This window comes from Pogona vitticeps, chromosome 1 (genome assembly GCF_051106095.1).
Source record: "Pogona vitticeps strain Pit_001003342236 chromosome 1, PviZW2.1, whole genome shotgun sequence".
In the NCBI taxonomy this organism is placed as follows: domain Eukaryota; kingdom Metazoa; phylum Chordata; class Lepidosauria; order Squamata; family Agamidae; genus Pogona; species Pogona vitticeps.
Window position 1 is genome coordinate 182,678,612 of NC_135783.1, and position 22,523 is coordinate 182,701,134.

The 22,523-nt window shown below is 39.6% G+C and overlaps 1 protein-coding gene across 1 annotated transcript in view; it reads right to left on the reverse strand.

The window, feature by feature from the left end:
• Positions 1-1,971: 1,971 nt before the first annotated feature.
• BMPR2 (bone morphogenetic protein receptor type 2) overlaps positions 1,972-22,523 on the reverse strand; it is a 134,146-nt gene continuing 113,594 nt past the window's right edge. Inside the window, exons 11-13 of the mRNA XM_020810353.3 lie at positions 20,758-20,930; positions 17,316-18,598; positions 1,972-15,144 (exon numbers count right to left, since the gene is read on the reverse strand). Coding sequence (XP_020666012.2) covers positions 14,894-15,144; positions 17,316-18,598; positions 20,758-20,930 — 1,707 coding nt within the window. The 3' untranslated portion in view covers positions 1,972-14,893. The remainder of the gene's footprint in view (positions 15,145-17,315; positions 18,599-20,757; positions 20,931-22,523) is intronic.

Below are 22,523 nucleotides of genomic sequence, written 5' to 3' on the forward strand. Positions count from 1 at the left end.
ATAGGGGAACCATCAGTCTGCCCCCTTTGACTGAGCTCTCACAGGAGACTGATTTTGAAAAAAGTCTCTCTGTAGTCATGACTCTCCTCAATGTGGGGATCTTGAAGCCAACTGAGAATGAGGTTTAGAGGATCAAGGTTCATCATCTGAATTCTGCTGTTTGGTGTCTACAACTATGTTATCAAGCTCAGGTGAACTTAACTATCATCTACGGACCAAAGAAGCATCAGAATTGCTTTGTGGTGACATCTGTGTTTCTTGACCTGGAAGACCAGCTTCCTTCTCTGATATCAAGCCCAAGCAAATAATCTTTTCAGTCTCTCTATATTCAGAAGTGGTCACCAGTGCGGAAGGATGAAGTACCACAGATGTTAATGATTTTCTCTTTAATTTTTTATGCTTGGAGTAATCCGTTCCCGAGAACATCTTTGATGACTTCAAAATCGTCTGTTGCAATTTAGGTATATCTTTACTGAGTAGCAACTTGGAAGGCTTGGTGCTTGTTGTGGTCTAAACTAGTTCTGATTACTTAGCTTGCATGGATTCTTGCTCCTCTGAGAGAGCAACCTCCATTATTAGATATTTCAATTGTGTCTTACAAACAGATGAATTCAATGTTGAAGCTTGTTCTTGCAAAATTGAACTTACAGCCTTTAGTGATTGTTCCCACTGAAAAAAATTAAGATGGGATTATCTATTTTTCAGTGCCACTTTTATGTAATTTTGACAAATCTTACAGGCTTGGGTTTGATAACGTTTATCCAAGCAGAATAGATGCTTAAATATAACCATCAGAAAGTGGTATGTTGTCTCTGTAAGATATTCAGTATTTATCAGGGCCATAAACACAAAGAATTTAGATAACAATTAACTTTTAAAATTCTAAAGTTTTTTTAAAAAGAAAGCTCAATTATGGAGGCAAGTTATTAAAGACAGAAAGCAAAACTATATACAATTGGTTATAATTTATTAATAAGTTCCAGGCATTCCCAAGACATTGCACTACTGGCAGATAGAAGGGAACTGAAGAGCAACCATTGGGTTAGGAATATATTAGTGATTAGTAAAAGCTCTAGAATGTTCCCAAGAGTGTTTTGTGTAGGTGCAGAAGTAACCCATGTGTGTGATGCACAAAGACCACAAAGAAGAAACTGGTTTTAGGTTGGAAGGAGTGTACTCCAATGTGTGGAGAGGTTATAAAAAAGTAAAACAAAATACAGTTTGAAAGAGAAAACAATGAAGTTCTATTTGCTCTTAAAATAAGGCAGAGTTGTATCACATTAAATGTGCTTCTAATGACCTTTTCTTCTACAGTCATTACAGTAATAGCCTGGCAAATTCGTCCGTTACTAGCCTACAAATTCCAGTACCCTTCTGTCCACATATATATCTACTGCCCAGAGTAGACATTTGGTTTAGATGGGCAGAGTAGAAATCCGATAGATAGATAGATAGATAGATAGATAGATAGATAGATAGATAGATAGATAGATAGATAGATAGATAGATAGATAGATAGATAGATAGATAGATAGATAGATAGATAGATAGATAGATAGATAGATAGATAGATAGATAGATAGATAGATACCATTGTTATTGGCGTATAGACAGCAAAAAAGCACCTTCCATTTTCCAGTTTACAAAAAGTGTCTTACCCGATTGCCTACAGACATTTCTTACTCAGCACAAACATCCAGGTGAATACTATTTATATCTGATTTACATCAACATATAAAATATACTGAAAGGATTACAGGGCGTGTATATGAATGACACAGAAACGTGGAAAGCTGTCCTATTTCTTTACCCTCCTTCTTCTATTATGGAAGCCAAAACAGAGAAAATTACCAGCAAAGAATGTTAACAAACCAATGTTCATCCCATGAGCAATCAGTGACATCTACTGGTCAGATCACAGAGATGTTCAGCTCACCAAAATACAAATGAACAACACAACAAAAAAGACACTTCCATGGAGGTGATTTTATTAAATGGATTAATGCATCATTTTACAGCAAGCCTTCCCCCCTCCCCTCCCTAAACCTAAAGAATAGTTTTTAAATGTTCTGATCCAATTTCTTTGTATCAATACAGTCTCTTTATATAGGTTCATATATAACAAAGCATTTTGTTACAAGTATTCATAGAAAACTCTTGAAGTGGCTTCCAACATTGTCAGCTTTCATAGTGGCATCCACAGATGGTTTTAAAAAGCAATACGTTTCATTTGTAGTCACACAATCTTGTAACACAACTTAAACAGCATAGCAAGGTACTGGGCAGCTGATACAAAAATAATATAATTTGATATTTGTAGATTCGATATTTCAGCAGTAAAGTCAGAGAGGCTATAACAACAAAATGGCTGGCTATCAAGATAATGCTGAGATCAGCATCTGTGAACTCTAGAAATCTTATTCTGGACATGACATCTGGATAGCTTGGTGTTTGTTTTCCCCCCATTTGAAGACTATTTATAGTTTCATACTTAAGCCTCTGTGAACATCACCTAGTATTTGTCCACCATCTGAATATATCTTTGCCAGAGAAGAGGAAACCCTAAATTCACAGCTGTCAAAAGTTTTACGTCAAACTTATGTGCATGCCAATAAAACATGTTTCCTCCACAGTGAAAAAAACAAGGAAGAAATCTGGTTGAATGCTGTATAAACAAAATAAACTAAGACATAAGAAAGGAAAGGATAGAATGGTCATTTTTAAAATTTGTTTGATCAGTTTCCTTTGCAATTTGGATTATTTTCAAATACATCTAAGTGCTGTAGATATTAAGAATGTAGCTTCAAGAATATAATAAATACCACACTATTGGTATTTAACAAATATTAAACAGTAATAGTTGTCAAAAGATGCAGCATTTCCAAATGGAATCAAGTGCTTTAAAACAATATAGAAAATACTGTTGCACTAAAGATAAATCATATGGAGAGAAAACAAACACTAGATACTTCTGAGCAGAACTTGTATTTACCTACAATCCCAATTTTGAGTGTAGAGGACTCACTCATATCAGAGGTGATAAAGCATTTAATCCTCTGCATTTTATTTCTCTGTAAGGCTTACTATGAAGTGTGATTTCTCTTGGATCATAAAGAAGCCTACTAAGTTTTTAGGTCATGAAAAATGCCCATATGAATTATCGCTTTGAACAGTATTTTTTGCTGTCTTGCTCCAGTTTAAGAATTTATAAAATTTCTTTCTGAATGGATCTTCAAAGCATATGCAGATCATGGAAGATTTGATACTACTGAAGAGTGCCAACTATTATATTCAAATTCACACAGCAAGGAAATCTAGACAAGCTGTTTAAAATAACATCTTAACCATTTTGCCTTCATTTAATTGTCCTCTTTAAAACTGAACAGCACAACTATGGGTTATTTTGAATTAATTCTATGTTTCTGGTAAAAGTATACAGATTTATAGAAAGGCTACATGATGGAAACATGCTGGATGGGTGCTTGGAAAAGTGAGCACCTCTGCTCAAATGCTTCCAAACAGGATCAAGGAGAACAGGACTCTGGCTCATTCTGAGCTTGAAGGTGCCCGGTGTCATCTCCCCTTCCTTGAGAAACCAGTTTCTCACCTTGAGGCAGGGAAAGTAGAAAGTGGCAGATAGCATTTTGGAGACCCAAAAGAAAATCTTTATTTGAAGTGTATTCGTCTAGCACTATCAGTGACTATGTCTGAAAAAGCTCTGATGGACCCCCTCTGGTGTACTTGCTGTCTCTGTTGCTTCTACGGTGTCTAACTAAGTTGTTTGGACTGGGGGAATGGGTGGGCCAGTTGAGTGTTCATAAGCTCTCTGTAAGCACTTGAACTCATTGCTTCCAAAACCTTTAACTTTTTGTGACTATACCTGGGCAAGCACAAATGTCAGTTTAAATGTCCAGAAGTTAGTGCACTGTTGGGAAAACTGTCAGACTGTTGTCAACTCCAGACATCATATAACAGCACACAACGCAACATCTATGATGATGTTGCTCATCTGTGTATAGGGTCCAGGCGGTTTTTCTCAAGAAAGCATTTTTTCCCTCCCAGCTAGCACAGCCACTGCAAATCAGATTCCTTTATACAAAAAAAGGTTGAGTGACTGTCTTGTATAGCTGTTGGAGAAGACCTATGGCATGTGCTGATCAGTGCAGTGCTCTGGCTGCACAAGAGGTAAAGCTGACCCCATCCTGTCCATGTAAATTTCCCTTTTTCCAAGAATTTAAAAAATGCTGCAATCAAGATAATGACTGCGTGGGGGTGTTTAACTTTTAACAGGAGGCCATTTTACCTTTCAAAATTGCTTCCTCCAACAGTTTCTATCACTGCAAGGGGAACAAGGGGAAAACAAGCCAAGTTAGTGATGGCATTTAGTATGTATTATTTGAATAAATAGGCTAAAGTTCAAAATTAATTTGAAGATAGATGCATTAACTGGATAATAAAAGTAATAGTGGCAAAAACACTCATCATAGGCTTGATGTTTCCTACTAAAATCACTGTATCACACAATGTATCTTGAAAAAAGTTGCAATAGAAACCTGAGGCATGTATTAACTAGAAAAATGCATTAACATACATACATAGTATGGTCAAAAGCAAAGCACAAATTATTATTTGATATAGAGACTCATGGAGTAGACTTTTATAAACTTTATATTAATATTCAGTTGCAATTATTTATTAAAGTCAGGGACAATCCTGTGGAAGAACACAATAAAGGGAGGGGCCATTAGCAATGGAACTTGTCATTTCTACACCAAAATGAATTGCTGCCATAGTTTCCTTCACAGTCATAACAAACAATTCCTTTCGTCAGTTTCCCCCCTAAACTATAGCACAGAGGATTAAAGATTTTTTGAACACTGTTGGTATTGCAGAATTATGTACATAACTCTCTAACCTTCCCAGTCATTTACTCAAATAAAAGAATTGTGAAATGTTGTCACAGAACAGAACTTTCTAAATTCAAGTGAGATGATAAAGACAACACAGATTACTATGCTGGTTAACTCTAACAAAAATGCATACTTTTTACACTGATGAACTGAAAACTTAAATCACCTTATTTATGCTCATTATCTTTTAAATTATCTGCTAATGTGAACAAGTTCATCTACAAGAGTGCATTTCTTTAACTTATGTACTACTTCTCTTCCCTTTAATTACAATACTATTAAATGATTTTTAAGGGCAAATTACAAGGGAGGGGATTGACCACTAGAAAAATAAAATCTCTTTTGACTTGCTCAGTACTGGAATTTTTAATATCAAGCTGGCATCTATTTTTAGAAATGTGCTCTTACAAAACGGTAAAATAATGTGTCTTCTGATTAAATCTTTTAACTTTCAAATATTAGTGCACTCTCCATTTCTTTTTAAAATTCTTCCTCAATGCCATTTCATCAATAGATTACTATTAGCATAAATTTAAGGAAAAGAACAAACGTGTTTTTTCCTCATAACTGTCTGTTTATCAAACAAGGGGCAAATACCTAAGGGGTCAATTTTCATGACATGGGAAGAGATGAATTAAGTCATTATGAGTGCTTAAAATCAGTACACTGAACTATGCAGATTAACACCAGAAAAATCACAAGCAAACCAAGCAATCATTTTCAATAGATCTTGACATACAGGATAACACCAGAATATATCTGAAGTAAAGTTGAGTCCAAAATCATTCACAAAAATTTGTTTCAGTAAGAATTTTCCTTGTTGATTTCTGGGTAGCCTCTTCCTGCATTTCTGTTAGTAGTTTGTTAACATTTGGAACAAGGGCTAAAAGGACACTCTTCAGAAACCTGCCCCGCATTCAGAGAAAAAGCTAGTGTTCCTGAGTTAAAGTAGCCGTTCCCAGCCCAAAGAAACTCTGACCCACAAGGGAGCTCAGTTATTAAGCATCCTGCTCATGCTGCATGCCCTTTCCTGGCGCTTTCTAATACTTTGGATATTGAAAAAAGGAGACAGGCGGCCTGAGGTCTGGCTTGCCAGTCTGGATAGCTTGGAAATTTGGGGCTAGTCTGAGCACTTCCCAGCTCCCTTTTCAAAATCGGGGCAGACTTTTCTGGCAAGCCTCTTTGGAGTAGGAATGGGAGGGCTGGTTCCCTTCCCAGTATTCTTTAACTTCTATTCCCACAATCCACAGGCCATGCTGGTGTTGTCTTATTTGAGTTGGAATCCAGCAATATTAGGTGGGGGACAGGGTCTCGTCTTCTGCTTAACAGCCTTGTGGGGGCAACCCATGGTCCCATATGGTCCTCAAACGCCCACAGGTGTATCAAGGCCACCTCAACCACTGAATCTTTATGCCCCTTATTATAAGTCACTTTCTAGCAGTTGTTAGACAGGTTAGAAAGAGCACAAAAGAGAAAGTGTAGGCTTAATTGGGAATTGCAGTTTTTCCCAACTAAAGTTACCTTAACTTATTCTTTAAGAGGTGATGTGTGGATAAAACTATAGAAGTGATGTTCTGGGCTGCTCCAAGACACTTTGCTGCCTGAGGTAAACTGGTAAATGGCATTCCTCCTCTAAGTCAAGGTGGATCATATTCAATGCTGCCTGAATTATCTGACAATTGAAGCAGAAAATCCCACCAGCATGTCTCTTCCACTGTGGCAGTAAAAACACAATAACAACAAAATGACAAACTGTCTGCTGCTCTTGTGTGATATGCAAAGTCAGTTGCCTGAGACAACCATGCCACTTTGTCTAATGGTAAGACTGGCCCTGCTAATACTTCAGAGCTTTATTAAATGTTTCCATTCAGAGAGCTTGCCTTTAAACCTGCCTCCATGACACAACCTTAAAATGGAAACTCTTTCTGCTGACTGAATTTTTAATTTCAAAACTAGAACTTTTGATGTAAACACTGAAAGCCATAATATTCACTTAAATCCTGCTATAAAAGAAACATCAGAACAAAGGACTGTAATGCTAAAACCCAGTAAATCCACACTGAAAGAAAACAGGCCAAAGGCCATAGGACTGGCAGCCTAGATAAATACATCCTAAAGGCAGACCACATTAATATTAGTAATAATCTTGGACATCATTTTCAAAATGGGCTAAGGTGTGTGTATGAGAAAGTTCTAGTGGAGGCATGGAGCTATGAGCAAAAAAAAATGTTAATATTTAAGTCAGATGAAATATTCCAAAAATTGTGAGTTCAGCTTTGTTATGATCATCCCCCTGCCTCCAATTTCATAATGGCAAAGCATAGTCAAGGGAAGAAGAAAAAGTGAGAAAGAAGTGGGCACTGACACAAGTTGGCAATCATGACGGTTTTTGACCAGGAACCATGTGGCTGTTTGGGGTCATTAAAAATAACAAGATAGCTGGGAGCAGTTGAAACTAAGTTCAATAACTAGAGTGTAGTTAAGAGGTTGATATACTGATGGTTCAATTTTTGTAAAAATGGCCATGATATGAGCAGACATTAGAACATCTGAAAAATTTCAGTAACATAAAATATTAAAATCTTAGGTCAAAATTGTGTTGGGAAAAACCATACACCCAATAGTAATCATGCAAGTGTCCTCCTCAGTGGGCCATCCATTATATTGTGCAATGGTTCTACACTGCTTGTGAAATAGATCATGTGAAGAACAGCCCACCAAACTGCGCATGTAGTTTTTCCCAAAGAAATCCTGGCCCGAAAGTATATATTTCAGTCTTCTCCATACGTATCAAATATATAGGTAAAATATACAGTATATGAGTTACCTGAACATGGACCCCCCTGGCTAAAAAAAAAAAAAGAAAACGATTAAAAAAATCAAAAATCAAAAATTGCTTGGTAGAAACCAAAATGGTGGCATATGTCAAGAAATTTGAAAACTGCTGGTCTAGGATGATACTATAGTAGATAAATATGAATGCAAAAGGAAAAGAAGTTAAAATTATGGAAGTAGGCCACGACGAGAAAAAGAAATTGTAGGATTTTCAACATAGATATGGTGTAGAGCAAACAGTGATCTTATGATGGAAAGCTTTAAACATGAATAAAGATCACTGTAAATTCTAGAAACTGTCCTAAATTGCTTATTCTGATATCCCAGATCAGGTTTTCGTCTGATTAAAATCAGTTTAAATAACTACCTGTATTAGCCTAATGAACTGGATTATCCAGGCACCATGCAGTAACAGAGTTTAGTTCAGTCTTCCATAGCTGGATGTTTATAGAGCACTGAGCAAAGTGGTCAAGACAGAAATGAGGCATCATGCCAGCAAGAGGAAAAATAAAGAAAATAAGGCCTTCAGCAGAAGTCTGAAGCATAGAACTAAGCAAGCTGGCAGAAACTAGCGTTGGGATGTGCTGCGCAGATTTTACTATGTAGACCAAGTAACTGTTAAGCCAATCTTTTGGTAATAATTAAACAAAACCATGGATTGCTGCCTTGTCATGGCGAAGGGGCTTGAGTAACTCAGAGAAGCTATGGGCTATGCCGTGCAGGGACACCCAAGATGGACAGGTCATAGGGGAGAGTTCCAACTAAACGCAATCCACCTGGAGTAGGAAATGGCAATGCCACTCCAGTATCTTTGCCAAGAAAACTTCATGGACAGAAACAAAAAGCTAAAAGATATGACGCTGGAAGATGGGCCCCTCAGGTCGGAAGGCGTCCAACATGCTACTAAGGAAGAGCGGAGGACAAGTACAAGTACTGTAGCTCCAGAGCTAATGAAGTGGTTGGGCCAAAGCTGAAAGGACGCTCAGCTATGGACATGCCTGGAAGTGAAAGGAAAGTCCAATGCTGCAAAGAAAAATACTGCATAGGAACCTGGAATGTAAGATCTATGAACCTCGGGAAGCTGGAGGTGGTCAAACAGGAGATGGCAAGAATAAACATCGACATCCTGGGCATCAGTGAACTAAAATGGACAGGAATGGGTGAATTTAGCTCAGATGATTATCATATCTACTATTGTGGGCAAGAATCCCGTAGAAGGAATGGAGTAGCCTTCATAGTCAACAACACAGTGGGAAAAACTGTAATGGGATACAATCTCAAAAATGATAGAATGATATCAATACGAATCCAAGGCAGACCTTTCAACATCACAATAATCCAAGTTTATGCACCAACCACCATTGCTGAGGAGACTGAAATTGAACAATTTTATGAAGATTTACAACACCTTCTAGAACTGACACCAAAGAAAGATGTTCTTCTCATTCTAGGGGACTGGAATGCTAAAGTAGGGAGCCAAGAGATAAAAGGACCAACAGGGAAGTTTGGCCTTGGAGTTCAGAATGAAGCAGGGCAAAGGCTAATAGAGTTTTGTCAAGAGAACAAGCTGGTCATCACAAACACTCTTTTCCACAAGAGGCGACTCTATACATGGAAATCACCAGATGGGCAATATCGAAATCAGATTGATTATATTCTCTGCAGTCAAAGATGGAGAAGCTCTATACAGTCAGCAAAAACAAGACCTGGAGCTGACTGCGGCTCTGATCATCAGCTTCTCATAGCAAAATTCAAGCTTAAACTGAAGAGAGTAGGAAAAACCACTGGGTTAGCCAGGTATAATCTAAACCAAATCCCTTATGAATACACAGTGGAAGTAAAGAACAGATTTAAGGAACTCGATTTGGTGGACAGACTGCCTGAAGAACTTTGGATAGAGGCTCGTAACATTGTACAGGAGGCAGCAACAAAAACCATCTCGAAGAAAAGGAAATGCAAGAAAGCAAAGTGGCTGTCCAACGAGACCTTAGAAATAGCAGAGAAGGGAAACAAAATGCAAGGGAAATAGGGAAAGCTACAGAAAATTGAATGCAGATTTCCAAAGAATAGCAAGGAGAGACAAGAGGGCCTTCTTAAATGAACAATGCAAAGAAATAGAGGAAAATAACAGAAAAGGAAAAACTAGAGATCTGTTCAGGAAAATTGGAGATATTAGAGGAACATTTTGTGCAAAGATGAACATGATAAAGGAAAAAAATGGGAGGGACCTAACAGAAGCAGAAGACATCAAGAAGAGGTGGCAAGAATACACAGAGGAATTATATCAGAAAGATTTGGATATCCCGGACAACCCAGACAATGTAGTTGCTGACCTTGAGCCAGACATCCTGGAGAGTGAAGTCAAGTGGGCCTTAGAAAGCTTGGCTAACAACAAGGCCAGTGGAGGTGATGACATTCCAGTTGAACTATTTAAAATCTTAAAAGATGATGCAGTTAAGGTGCTACATTCAATATGCCAGCAAGTTTGGAAAACTCAACAGTGGCCAGAGAACTGGAAAAGATCAGTCTACATCCCAATCCCAAAGAAGGGCAGTGCCAAAGAATGCTCCAACTACCATACAATTGCACTCATTTCATACGTTAGCAAGGTTATGCTCAAAATCCTACAAGGTAGGCTTCAGCAGTATGTGGACTGAGAACTCCCAGAAGTACAAGCTGGATTCCGAAGGGGCAGAGGAACTAGAGACCAAATTGCTAACTTGCGCTGGATTATAGAGAAAGCCAGAGAGTTCCAGAAAAACAACTACTTCTGCTTCATTGACTATGCAAAAGCCTTTGACTGTGTGGACCACAGCAAACTATGGCAAGTCCTTAAAGAAATGGGAGTGCCTGACCACCTTGTCTATCTCCTAAGAAACTTATATGTGGTACAGGAAGCAACAGTTAGAACTGGATATGGAACAACGGATTGGTTCAAAATTGGGAAAGGAGTACGACAAGGCTGTATATTGTCCCCCGGCTTATTTAACTTATATGCAGAAATCACCTTGCCAACAAAAGTCCGAACAGTCAAAGCTATGGTTTTTCCTGTCGTGATGTATGGAAGTGAGAGCTGGACCATAAAGAAAGCAGACCGCCGAAGAATTGATACCTTTGAATTGTGGTGCTGGAGGAGACTCTTGAGAGTCCCCTGGACTGCAAGGAGAACAAACCTATCCATTCTGAAGGAAATCAACCCTGAGTGCTCAATGGAAGGACAGATGCTGAAGCTGAGGCTCCAATACTTTGGCCATCTCATGAGAAGAGAAGACTCCCTGGAAAAGACCTTGATGTTAGGAAAGTGTGACGGCAAGAGGAGAAGGGGATGACAGAGGATGAGATGGCTGGACAGTGTCTGTGAAGCAACCAACATGAAATTGACACACCTACGGGAAGCAGTGGAAGACAGGAGGGCCTGGCGTGCTCTGGTCCATGGAGTCACGAAGAGTCGGACACGACTAAACGAAAACGAAACAAAACCAAATATTTTATTCATGCTAGCCGGTATTTCACCTATATAAATATATATTTGATTACTGTTACATAAGCCTGAACAAGAACTCAGATAAACAGGCATTGTAAGCATGAAAGTATCTACCACCTTCTGTCTAGGTTGGATAGCTTAGTGAGTTAGGTACCTGGCTGTGGAACTAGAAGTCAGTAGTTTGATTTCCCATTGTGCATCTCAGGAGAAGCGCTGGCCTGCAAGGCTTTAGACAAGCTGTACAGTTCTAAAGTGCCTTCAAAAGAAGGAAATGGTCGTCCACTTCTGCATACTCTCTACCTAGAAAAGCCTGGTAAGCATCACTGTAAGTTGGATTCAATGTGATAGCACATAATTATTATTCTGTCTAGACAGGTACCCCTACTGGACTTTCAAAGTGGCACTTCAATGGGCTACATATTTCAATTGCCACACACAAGTATGTGTGTTACATACACATTCTAAATGTTTTCTCTAGAAAAAAAAATCTCAGCAAGTTCTCATGATAAGCAGAAGTAGTGTTCCGAAGGGGGACATTAATGCAAAAGGGGGAAGTCTGAAGGAACTCAATCCCTGTAGTTACTCTCTAAAGCAGCCAATGATGTAAGAGTGTTCAGAGCCAACCATGATCCATTCTAGATCTTTTGGATAGTAAAAATGAGAGCCAAAGGAACTTATCACATGACTTTCATACAACTGAAACCTTGGTCACATGAGGGGAATGTTCTCTAGTTACCCCCCAGTTAGTTTGTTGCTTTTTTTTTCTGGTCACACGATGCAGAGACAAGACTGAGACATTTTCCTGGACAGTGGTGTAACCGCAGAACATGTCCTCATTGCCAGGAGGGTTGTGCTTCTTTTCAGAGGCCACTATTATTGCGGCATGCACATTATTTTTTCAAATTTTTTGTCCTCAATACATCAATACTTTGGTAAAAGTATGTCACCGGGGGGCCTCTGCCATTACATTACTGGCAAGTAAAATTTTTAAAAAAATTATATGGGAAGATACATTGAAATGTTGGTATGCTAATGTCACAGAGGTGGTGATCACCAGTACTGCTGCGCAGCTATCCCAAGTCTATTGTGTGCAGGAACAGCCGGTGCAACAGAGGACACTTTCTTAAACAGAACCCCCTTGACGATCAATGTTTCCTCGTAATTTCTACCAGCACCCCTGCACTGAGTTCTTTTGAAACTGGAATGAAAGGGCTGGAAATGATAGATGTGGGTGAACAGGGGAGGAGGAAAGCTATCTAGAGGAGGGACGAGTCAAGCACGCTCGCATAGTCGTGCACCTTAGAAGGAGCCTTGTTTCTGACATATTGATACATTGAGATAGATAGATAGATAGATAGATAGATAGATAGATAGATAGATAGATAGATAGATAGATAGATAGATAGATAGACAGATAGACAGATAGACAGACAGACAGACAGACAGACAGATAGACAGATAGATAGATAGATAGATAGATAGATAGATAGATAGATAGATAGATAGATAGATAGATAGATAGATAGATAGATAGATAGATAGATAGATAGATAGATAGATAGATAGATAGATAGATAGATAATGGGGCATATATATAAAGGGCCTAACTGCCCCTTGAAGCAAGAGAGAAAATAAATCAGTACCATGGTGTAGCTGGTCATAATCATTCAAATAAACAAACTGGTACTGCTAAAAGTTATTGGGATGTTCGTCTTGGGATATAAACCATGTAGACCACGATTGAGTACAACAGAGGTATGGAAAGTATTGGAAGAACTAGAAAACGTTTCCCTCGTGTGACAAGGGCTTGACCCTCTACTTCAGCTCCCTCTACTTGAAAACCTGTCTCAGGGTGCAATCAGATGGCTGGAAAGTCATGTCTTTGATCGCAGCGGAAAGGGTAACTTTGCAGGCAGGAATCTCCCTTAAAGCAGCCCTCCTGTATGCTGGGGAACTACTCAAGCCCAGCCCTAAAAAGCAGTAGCTGTACAGCTGGATCAGAAAGGTCCAGCTTGGGCACAGATCAAATTTAGGCTGGAGCACAATTATCTGCAATGATCTAATCACTGAGATCTAATCACAATGATCTAATCACTGAGAAATAGATTGCGCCAGACTGCTCCATAAGCGTTCCAAAATATGACATATTTTCCCATGTGATTACACCCTCAGTAACCTATCTGCAGTAGGTTTTTTATCAAAATGGATTCTTCAATACACACTGAAAGCATTCATTAAGATAAAAGGTATATAAAAACAAACTATCAAATTGTAAAACTGTCAAATTGTAAAACAGACAAAATGAATATGGTAGAGACAGTTGGGGTCAGTATCTACTCATGCACAATAGTTGCAATTCCCACATGTGTCCTGGCTTTGTGAAAAATATACCACAGATCCTCTATCCAAAACACAGCTTTCTCGGCCTGTAAACTAACTAACAGAATCAAGCTTGCTAGGCTTATGTGGCAGATAACTACCTTCCAGATAACTAACTACCAGTTGTACAAATTGACCCTTTGATTCTTTTTATTTTGTTCAACACTTTCTTGCTCAGAGGTTTCCAAACTTGCATCATCCACTATGAAGAAAAACACCACTGGTTAATTGGAAAGGGTGAAAGTACAGTGGTGCGGTGCCTTGCTAGACGGTTACCCTGCTTGACGACAAAATCGCTTTACAATGGTTTTTTTCAATCACTATAGCGATCGCAAAACAATGTTTATATTGTTTTCACTTGACGATGAATAGTTCCCTGCTTCCGGAACCATTTCTTCGCTAGATGACAATTAGAAACAGCTGATCGGCGGGTCGCAAAATGGCCCCCTGGTGTTTTCAGGACCGATTCTTCGCTTTAAAGGCATCGCAAAATGGCGATTTTGCTGGAACGGATTATCGTTGTCAAGCAGGGCACCACTGTAAACGGTTTGTTCTTTTTGTTTCTGTTTCATATTAAGCCCTTTCAAGGCAGGAAAACTCATGCATTATCTATGACTTTAGAGCACGCATACTTATAGATGCAAGCAGCTGCTTCAAAGCTGATTATGCTGTGCAGATGTCACAGCTGGAAACCACTGGTCGCCAAATTATTAGATTAAATTACAAAAAATGTTCAATTCCAGAAGGGAGAATGTGTAGTATGGTTGAAAACACAAAGCATACTGTGAACTGCAGACTATTGCACATTTCAACAAAACACAAGTGAAAACCACTCACACAGAAACATACAAATGAGCTTGTGCACAGAACTCAAAACATGAATAGCAGACACCATTCTTGCCAACTGGCTTACGTGTTTAGTGACCTTTAGAAACTGGTCCAAACTGATTATCAGCAATTCGTATTTTTTGCTTTTGTTTTTAAAAAAAATATTTTGAGACCACAGTCTTTGATACACATATATATAATTCTGTGGTCAAGGACAGGCAGATGTAATTTTGCAATACTAAATAAAAAGTGCAAAAATGTTTTTTTAAAAAAAGAACAAAATTAAAAACATGGAAGCATAAGCTAAAAATTGTCTGCATAGCTGAAATCTATTTAAAGCAAGTCCTCAGTAAGGGATGCTGACAGCAGAAAGCAGAGTTTTCTTTTTTTAAAAAAATTGTCTTCTGCATGTTTAACAGAATGCAAAAATGTCAATTTTTGTCAGCTTTTAAACCATTCACAGGCAGTTCACTCCTGTATCCTTAGACACCATAGTTGTAGCAGTACCTCCTTCTACAAGGTAAACAGCTGTGCTGGACTTAGAACTAACCACCCTATCACTACCATTGTTGTTGACCTCACTGTCCAGTGGTTCTGTGGAGATGACCCATGTTGAAGGGCGCCATCGCTTAAGGGAATATGGTGTTTTCACACGTTTCTTAATCTTTTCTCCTGAGCCGGGTTTGCCATCTAGAGATGACTCACTCACTAAAAAAAAAGAGAAAGAATACATAAAAGGTCATACAGAAGGAAAGAGTGCAAGGGAAGAGACAGAGAAAGAAAAGGCAAAATCCTGTCAAAAGCAATAAATGATGTGCAAACTTCACCATGGTTCTCAGTTACTGGTTATGTTCAAAGAACTACAGAAATTAACATCCAGGGCTAACTACTTTACTAGAAATCTTCTCCTTTCCCTCCCTGATGTACAAGCTATTATTCTTACTCTTACTACTGGAGAAGCTATTTTAAAATACTACTGGGAAAAAAGATCCTCTTTTAAAAGAGATTTAATGTTCCCTGTTGGACCTACTCATGCATCTGAGAGCTGAATTACACATAGCACAATTTTTGCTAGACTGTACCGGGTTGGACAACTGCATTATGATGCTCTTCAACAGAAACATTTTCTCAACATAGAACAGACAGGAAATCAGGTTTTAGCCTAATTTTCCCATGACATTTCAAAATGAGAGAATTTCACACAACTGAATAGTGTAAACACCAGTAGCCTAAATAGTATACACTAGCAAGAAAGGTACTATGTGACTGTGCTAATCATATACTTTGGCTCTAAGAAAATGGATGACATAACCTAATGCCAACAGAAGCGTTCCTCTCAAACCAGTGGTTTAAAATAGTAATTTAAAAATGCCTCCTACCTTAGATCCATTAGCACAAGGCCTTCTATTCTACCAGATGGGTATCTTAAAAATTATTGTGGAGCCCAACACAGTTTTTCTTGTGTCACCAGATGTGCAAGAGGTTGTGGAACCATTTGCACAACCACTTTTGCGAAGGTGTGATCCAATGCAACTGTTCTAACAGGGATTTTCACTTATATTAATTCAGGTGTACAACTTGCTTTAGCAATGACCATGACAAAGTAATCAAATGGCAAACCAGATCAGAAACCGTGATTTGAAGTGAGATTAGAAAACAATGTTGGTGAGATAGTTTAGCATGGTGCCAGATCTAACATATGGTTCCAGTCACAGTTCAATTCTTAAGGCCCTCAGACTAAGAGACTGGTGTGTGGTGCTAAGGAAAAGGTGGAAAAAGCAATTTAAAACTATGATTTGCCTATACCGTTGGGAGCTGACACCCTGTTTTGTGTTGTAAAATATGATTATATGATCCAAACCATGGTTGGCAGGAAACTTTGGCTGAGCCAATATGAGTTTCACAAAAGACCACCTGGTCTGCTTCCTTCTGATCCCCAAATAAACAGGCCACTTTTTCTCTACTATTAAAACTGCTAATACACATGCAATTTTTTGCAGTAATAGGAACCATTTCCATCCTTGACAAATTACCATTGTTGGATTCAACTGAAAGAATAAGGATACATATGGATATGTGTTGTCCCCAACTTTTATTATGCTCATTCCCTCATTAAGGTTCATCCAGAACAGAGGTGGGCAATTTCTGAAGGTCTGAGGATCGTTTTCATTCTCCCCTTGACCTTGATGGACTGCATCCCCCTCTAACTCCCCCTCTTGCTGAATGTTCTCTAAAATCTAAAAAACAAAACAAGCAAACAAAAAACAGACAGCTCCCCAGAGGCCTCCAGTAGGTTATTGAAATGTTATTGGCTACGCTGAGCCCGTTCCAAGCCAAAAAAGACTTATTTTAAATGCAAGAAATTACCAGCCTAAATAGTCTTTAATGGCAACTTGTACCTCAATAGGCTTCTGGAGCAGCTGTTTGCCATTTTTTAAGTGATCTTTTTGGGCTAGGCAAAGGGAATCAGGAGGTTCATGGTTTGCATTTTGCCCATTCCTGATCTAGAACACTAGAGAGTAGTTCTCAGAATAAGAAAGCTTTCCAAAATGTGAAAGCATTAACAATAGGCAATTACACTGCTTCTTCAAAATAATTTGTAATATTATGCCTACATCCTGTTGTACTACATTTACTGTTTCACCCAAGTAGAAAACAATAGCTGAGATTTGTCATGCTGCTTTGCAAGCTGCTGACAAGTCTAAACAAAGGCAATCAGCTCCAAGGGAGGATGACAAAAAGTTCCTGTTGAGCTGCACTACCAATACCCTGACTTTTAGGGGTGCATATGACAATTTGGTTAGTTGTCACCAAGGTTAGTCTTAATTTCTAAGAATAACATGGCTGTTGTTCATTGATTAAGTCCCATCAGAACTCACACTGCATACTACATCCGTCTAGAATATTTGTAGATGACAGATCCAGTGAGTTAGGCCTCTGTGCTCTTCTGGTGTAGACCTGTCCAGAACTTGGGGCTGCCCCCTGGTTTCGAAGGACGGGCACATCTTGCCCTGGACACGGGTTACTGTTGTTGTTGTTGTTGGCATTTGTTCGGCCATTATCCAGCGACCGTTCTCTCCTATCGACCAGACGATCCAGAATGCTTTCATCATGGCTGACTTGCTGCTCCCTTCTTAATAAAGGCTCATGCTCATCAGGGCTTGAGTTGATATTCAGACGACTGTCTTCCCCACTAAATTGGTTCTGCAGCATTTCCTGGGCTCTGTGTGCCCCGGAACTGCTTGCTTGACCAGATGGCACAGAACCATTGGCATACTGAGTTGGCACAACATGAGAGTTTACGGTATGGCTCCTCCCTGCCACTTCATTCGTGGTAACTGTTACCACATGAGGTTCTGCAGCGTTAATAGTGTTCATCTTGGCAACTCCAGTTTCTACTTGCTTCAAGTTTGATTTGTGCTTCCCTCCGAATTTTAGCCGAGGCTCCTTTGTTGAGTTTTTGGTGTTTAAGGGTAGTGTTGTAGGCCTCTTTGGAAGGTTCTGCTGCTTAGGAAGAGGGTAAACCTGAGCAGGCTGAACATCTGGAATTAGACATGCTTGGCCATTTCCAGCTTGTGTGAAGTCCTGTTGCCCTGTCGCTTCTACTGCTAGTTTTATCAGTGGGTAAAGCAAGCTAGAGCTCGTGCTGCTGAGTGGATCGGGTGCACTGAACTGCTTAAGGGAATGCTCCATCAGGTTCTCATCGGAGCTTTCTTTTAAGTTCTTGTCCACTTCCTTTGGATCCAGCTTGTTGGTCTCCAAGTCCTCCTCTGTTAGGTGCAGACAAACAGGAGTTAGCCCAAGCGGTTGGATACTGTTTGTAGCGCTGAGGTTTGTTTCACCTGAATAAGGCATCTCGGATATGATGGTCATACCAGTGCTTGGGGTGAGGCCGGTTGTGTTGGTGGCAGTAGTATTCGTTGACAAGCTTGTGACACTCGTCTCTGGGCTAGGAATACGAGCTTGTGCTTGCTGTCGCTCGTAATTAATGGAGTTTCTGTTCTTTTCTCCAAGTGCCAGCGGTGTGCTTGACACTGAAAGCTCAGAGGAAATATTCTTCACAATGCTATCAGTGTGGTGAATTGAGTCCTCAATGTAAGATGAGGAAGAGTAATCTTGATATGGTCTGATCTTGGGCACACGCCTATGGTGTGACAAGTTTCTTTTAAAAAAGAGAGACAAAGGGATTAAGAGTATGTACGTAATACAATAATTCCACCAAAACATACTTATAATGCAAAATCTGCCCAGCAAGTATAATTGTTGTGAGAGTTTTGCTGCAAGAATGGCACCCCTGGTAAGACTCTAGATTTGTTTGCTTCACTTCTTATCTTCACTGGCTATGCACTCACAGTGCAAGCAGACACACAGCTACTCTGGATTTTGATAATAGCTATCTTATTCACAGCACTGTTATTTCCAAGACTTTTTAAAATGTGGATTTATTATTGGCTATGGCTAAATTGGTAATGCTACAATGGCATTTATTCTGCAATAAACCTATGGGTATCAAGGTGCCCCAGGATCCTTAGACCTTCTATGACACTGATAGTAAAGCACTCCTCATTTGCCCTTTGGAGGAGAGACATTTGCCCACATCAGTCAGTCTTCCATAGCTTTCCTTCATGTTCTCAGGAACTAAATCCAGTTATATTGTACTGTATAATAGTTCCATAATCAAGAATACTTTTTAATGTTCCTGTACCAGGCAGCAGAGCAGTTTAAACAAAGCTACACTATGCCCAGTTACAGATTGTCTTTACATTTAGTATCATGAAAAAAGGGCTTTAACATCCAAAGAAACACACACTTGCATGTTCACGTTTGCAAATATCCTTCTAGTCTCATATTGTAAAAGCCTACAGAGGAAAGAAAGGGTTAAGGGGAGGAGATACAACTAAATGTTTTATGGTTATCTTTAGATAAACAGGATATTCGTACAGCAGAGAATCAACTGTGTTCACCTTCTAAGTGTACTGAGAGAAAAAAGAAGAACATAATGGCTGATGCCCTGTTGTTCAGTGTAATAATTTGTAACTAGAATAGTCCCCTGAATCAATGAAACTTTTAGAGAGGATAACTCACTAAATCCCCAATGATTCAATGGACCTACTCCAGTTATGATTTACTATGCTAAGAACAGGATTTCAGCCACTATGGTACTTCTGCAACTATTTACATCAGCAAAAAAATGGAAAGGATATGAAGACTTCATCTCATGTTCCACAAAGCAACCAGAACAACCAAAGTGTTATCCAGGAGAAGTATCGCATTTTCTGAGGTATATAAATACAAGTGGAACCTCGACTTGTGAATGTCCCTACCTACGAACATTTTGACTTACGAACTGCTCCATTCACAAAATTTTGTTTTGACTTACGAACGGAGCTTCCACTTACAAACATAAAAAGGCAGGGGGGGAAGGGGAAAATCTGAATTTACTAACTATTGGTGGCGAACAGGCTGCTTCTTTGTAGCTCTTTTGTCCCAATGGTTAGGGAAAGGGATGCAGTGGGGGTAGCCCTGAGCCAGGAGGCTTGAGCTGGCCGGGTTTCTTTGGCCGTTCGCCCCCGGCCGTGGAGGAGGCAGCAATCGCCCAACGCCGGGAGGCTTGAGCTGGCTGGGTTTCTTTGGCTGCTCGCCTCCCGGCTTGCCTCCTGCTCGCACCTCGCTGCCCTCCGCCATTTGAATTTCCCGCCATCAGCCCACGGAGGGTGGTGCGGAGCTGGGAGGCGAGCAGCCGAAGAAACCTGGTCAGGCTCAAGCCTCCTGCTGCCGGTGGTCACAACAGCAGTGGAAGCCTGGGAGGCTTTGGACTGGTAAGTGCTGCTTTTACCTTTTTAAAAAAACTGTTCTGGGTGGGTTCTGGAGGGTGGGTTTGGACTGGGGGGGTTATGGTTCTGTGCTGTGCTGTGTTGTTTTGTTTTTGTATTTATTTATTTATTTATTTTGCAGTCCCAGCGTGGGACTTGCTCTGTTTATTTTTATTTTGGGGTTTTTTTTAATGCTGGAACAGATTAATTCCGTTCCCATGCATTCCTATGGGAAACAGTGCTTCGACTTATGAACATTTCGACTTGCAAACACCATTCCAATACGGATTAAGTTCGTAAGTCAAGGTACCACTGTACTGGGATTAGAGTGCTGAGAAAATGCAATACTCCTGCATCTAAAGCACAACACTGAAAAGGCATTGGGAGAGAAGAGCAAACAAAAGCTATGTGCACACACAATCAACATTAAAAATGGCATTATCACCCTTACTGCACAGGTTTTAGAAATAAGGATGTACATGCAAACCACCTGTTTAAAACTACATACCGTTCATTCTGCATAGCTGTGGACATAGGGTTAACTGTTGGGCTAACTGATTTATTCCTTTCCCAAATCATCATCAGTTCTTGCATCCTCTCTTCAGCACACTGAGCAGTTAGCCGAGCTTCAGCATCCTGATCCCAACAGTCTTCGATTGTCTCTTTCAGTGACCTCACAGCCTGCAAAGCAAAATGGCATGGTATCATCCACCCCTTTCTTATACCTCCCAATTTTCAGAGATGTGCTAGTATCATATAATTAGTTCTTTATTTTTTAAAATTAAAGATCATTATTTTGAAGGGTCAGGTAATGCTCTCATTAGAAAAAATAAGAGCTGTGGATGACCCCCACCAGAAGTACATCCACTCTAGTATTCTCTTCCCACGGCAGCCAACTAAATGCTGCAAGAAGCCCACACACAAGCAATATCTCAAGATAACAGCGATATCCCACTGATGTTTTACAGGAAGACTAGCATTCAGAGGCAGAGGCATGGTGCCTGCGATCTCTAGGCAGCATAGAAACATCATGAACAGCCCTTGCATTTGTTTAATCATCTTTCAAAGCCATGTACATTGTGGCTGCAATCATAGTGTTTGGAAGTAATACCACTGTTAATCTATGTGTTGCCTTTACATTTTATATTTTCTTATCTAATACTTGTCTTTCTACTTGCTTTTGTCTGCCCTGAAACTCTACACAGGGCGAGTTCCTATAATCCACTAGTAAAGGAGCAGCACTGGTAAACAATCTGTACATATCGTTGGTACAATCCTGCCCATCAGTGGTATCACTGATCACTTTGGTGAGGGCACTGCCATTGATGGTGTAGATAGACTGTTTCAGAAGGGATTCTTGTGAGGGAGGAACTTAGGAACTTCTTTGTCCTTCTTTTGCTTCTTCTTCTTCTTAATGGTAGGAGGACCATGATTAGGTCTGTCTGCAAGACTGCTGAGTGAAGCCCCACTGGGCTTCAGGACATGGACATCTTGCTACTGCACTGTATGAAGTTTTTTAAATACTGGGAAACCATGTACCTAGGAGACAAACTGAGTGCTCTTGTCAAAGAAACAGTTCATCAATACCTGAGGCATAAAGCACAGAATTGTTGAAGACAGATAAGATCAACTCAAAAGCCTGCACTAAGCTCAGGGTGTTCCATACGCTCTATGAAGGCACAGAAGAAAAAAAGGAACTGAGAGGAGGAGAGAAACCCTGTGCAATCATTTCTGCTAGGAGATGGAGAGACACTTGCCGAAACACTCCCACTCAGATCTAGACATTCCTGAGCTCCTCTTTGCATGCACAGGACTAATCCCTATGTATGAGGCACAGAGACCAAAATGAAGCATTGGAAATTATTCTGAATATGTGATGGCCAGAATAATACTTTAGAAGGTATTTTCAGTCCCATCAGCAATAACCTATTGGATCCAGTGTCACCTCAGGAAGAAGAAAATCTGCCAGAGCCCATTTGGGGGAGTTAAGATTGTGTTCTGAAATATATGTGATCCAGTTATTATTTTTGAACATGCTGATGACTCTTGCCTAGTATTGGTCAAGATATATTGGATAATTTAGAGTCATAATTATTAAAAATAACATATAAAATGTTCTGATCGCCAATGTATTTTGCACTCAATTATTTATAATATTTTCCTAAGTTTCACAATGACAATTTTTTGAACACAAAGCTAATGTTATGGCTTCACATTCCAGCAGTTTAGATAACTCTTATCTAATGAGAACAAAAATTAGAATGCACTTTCATA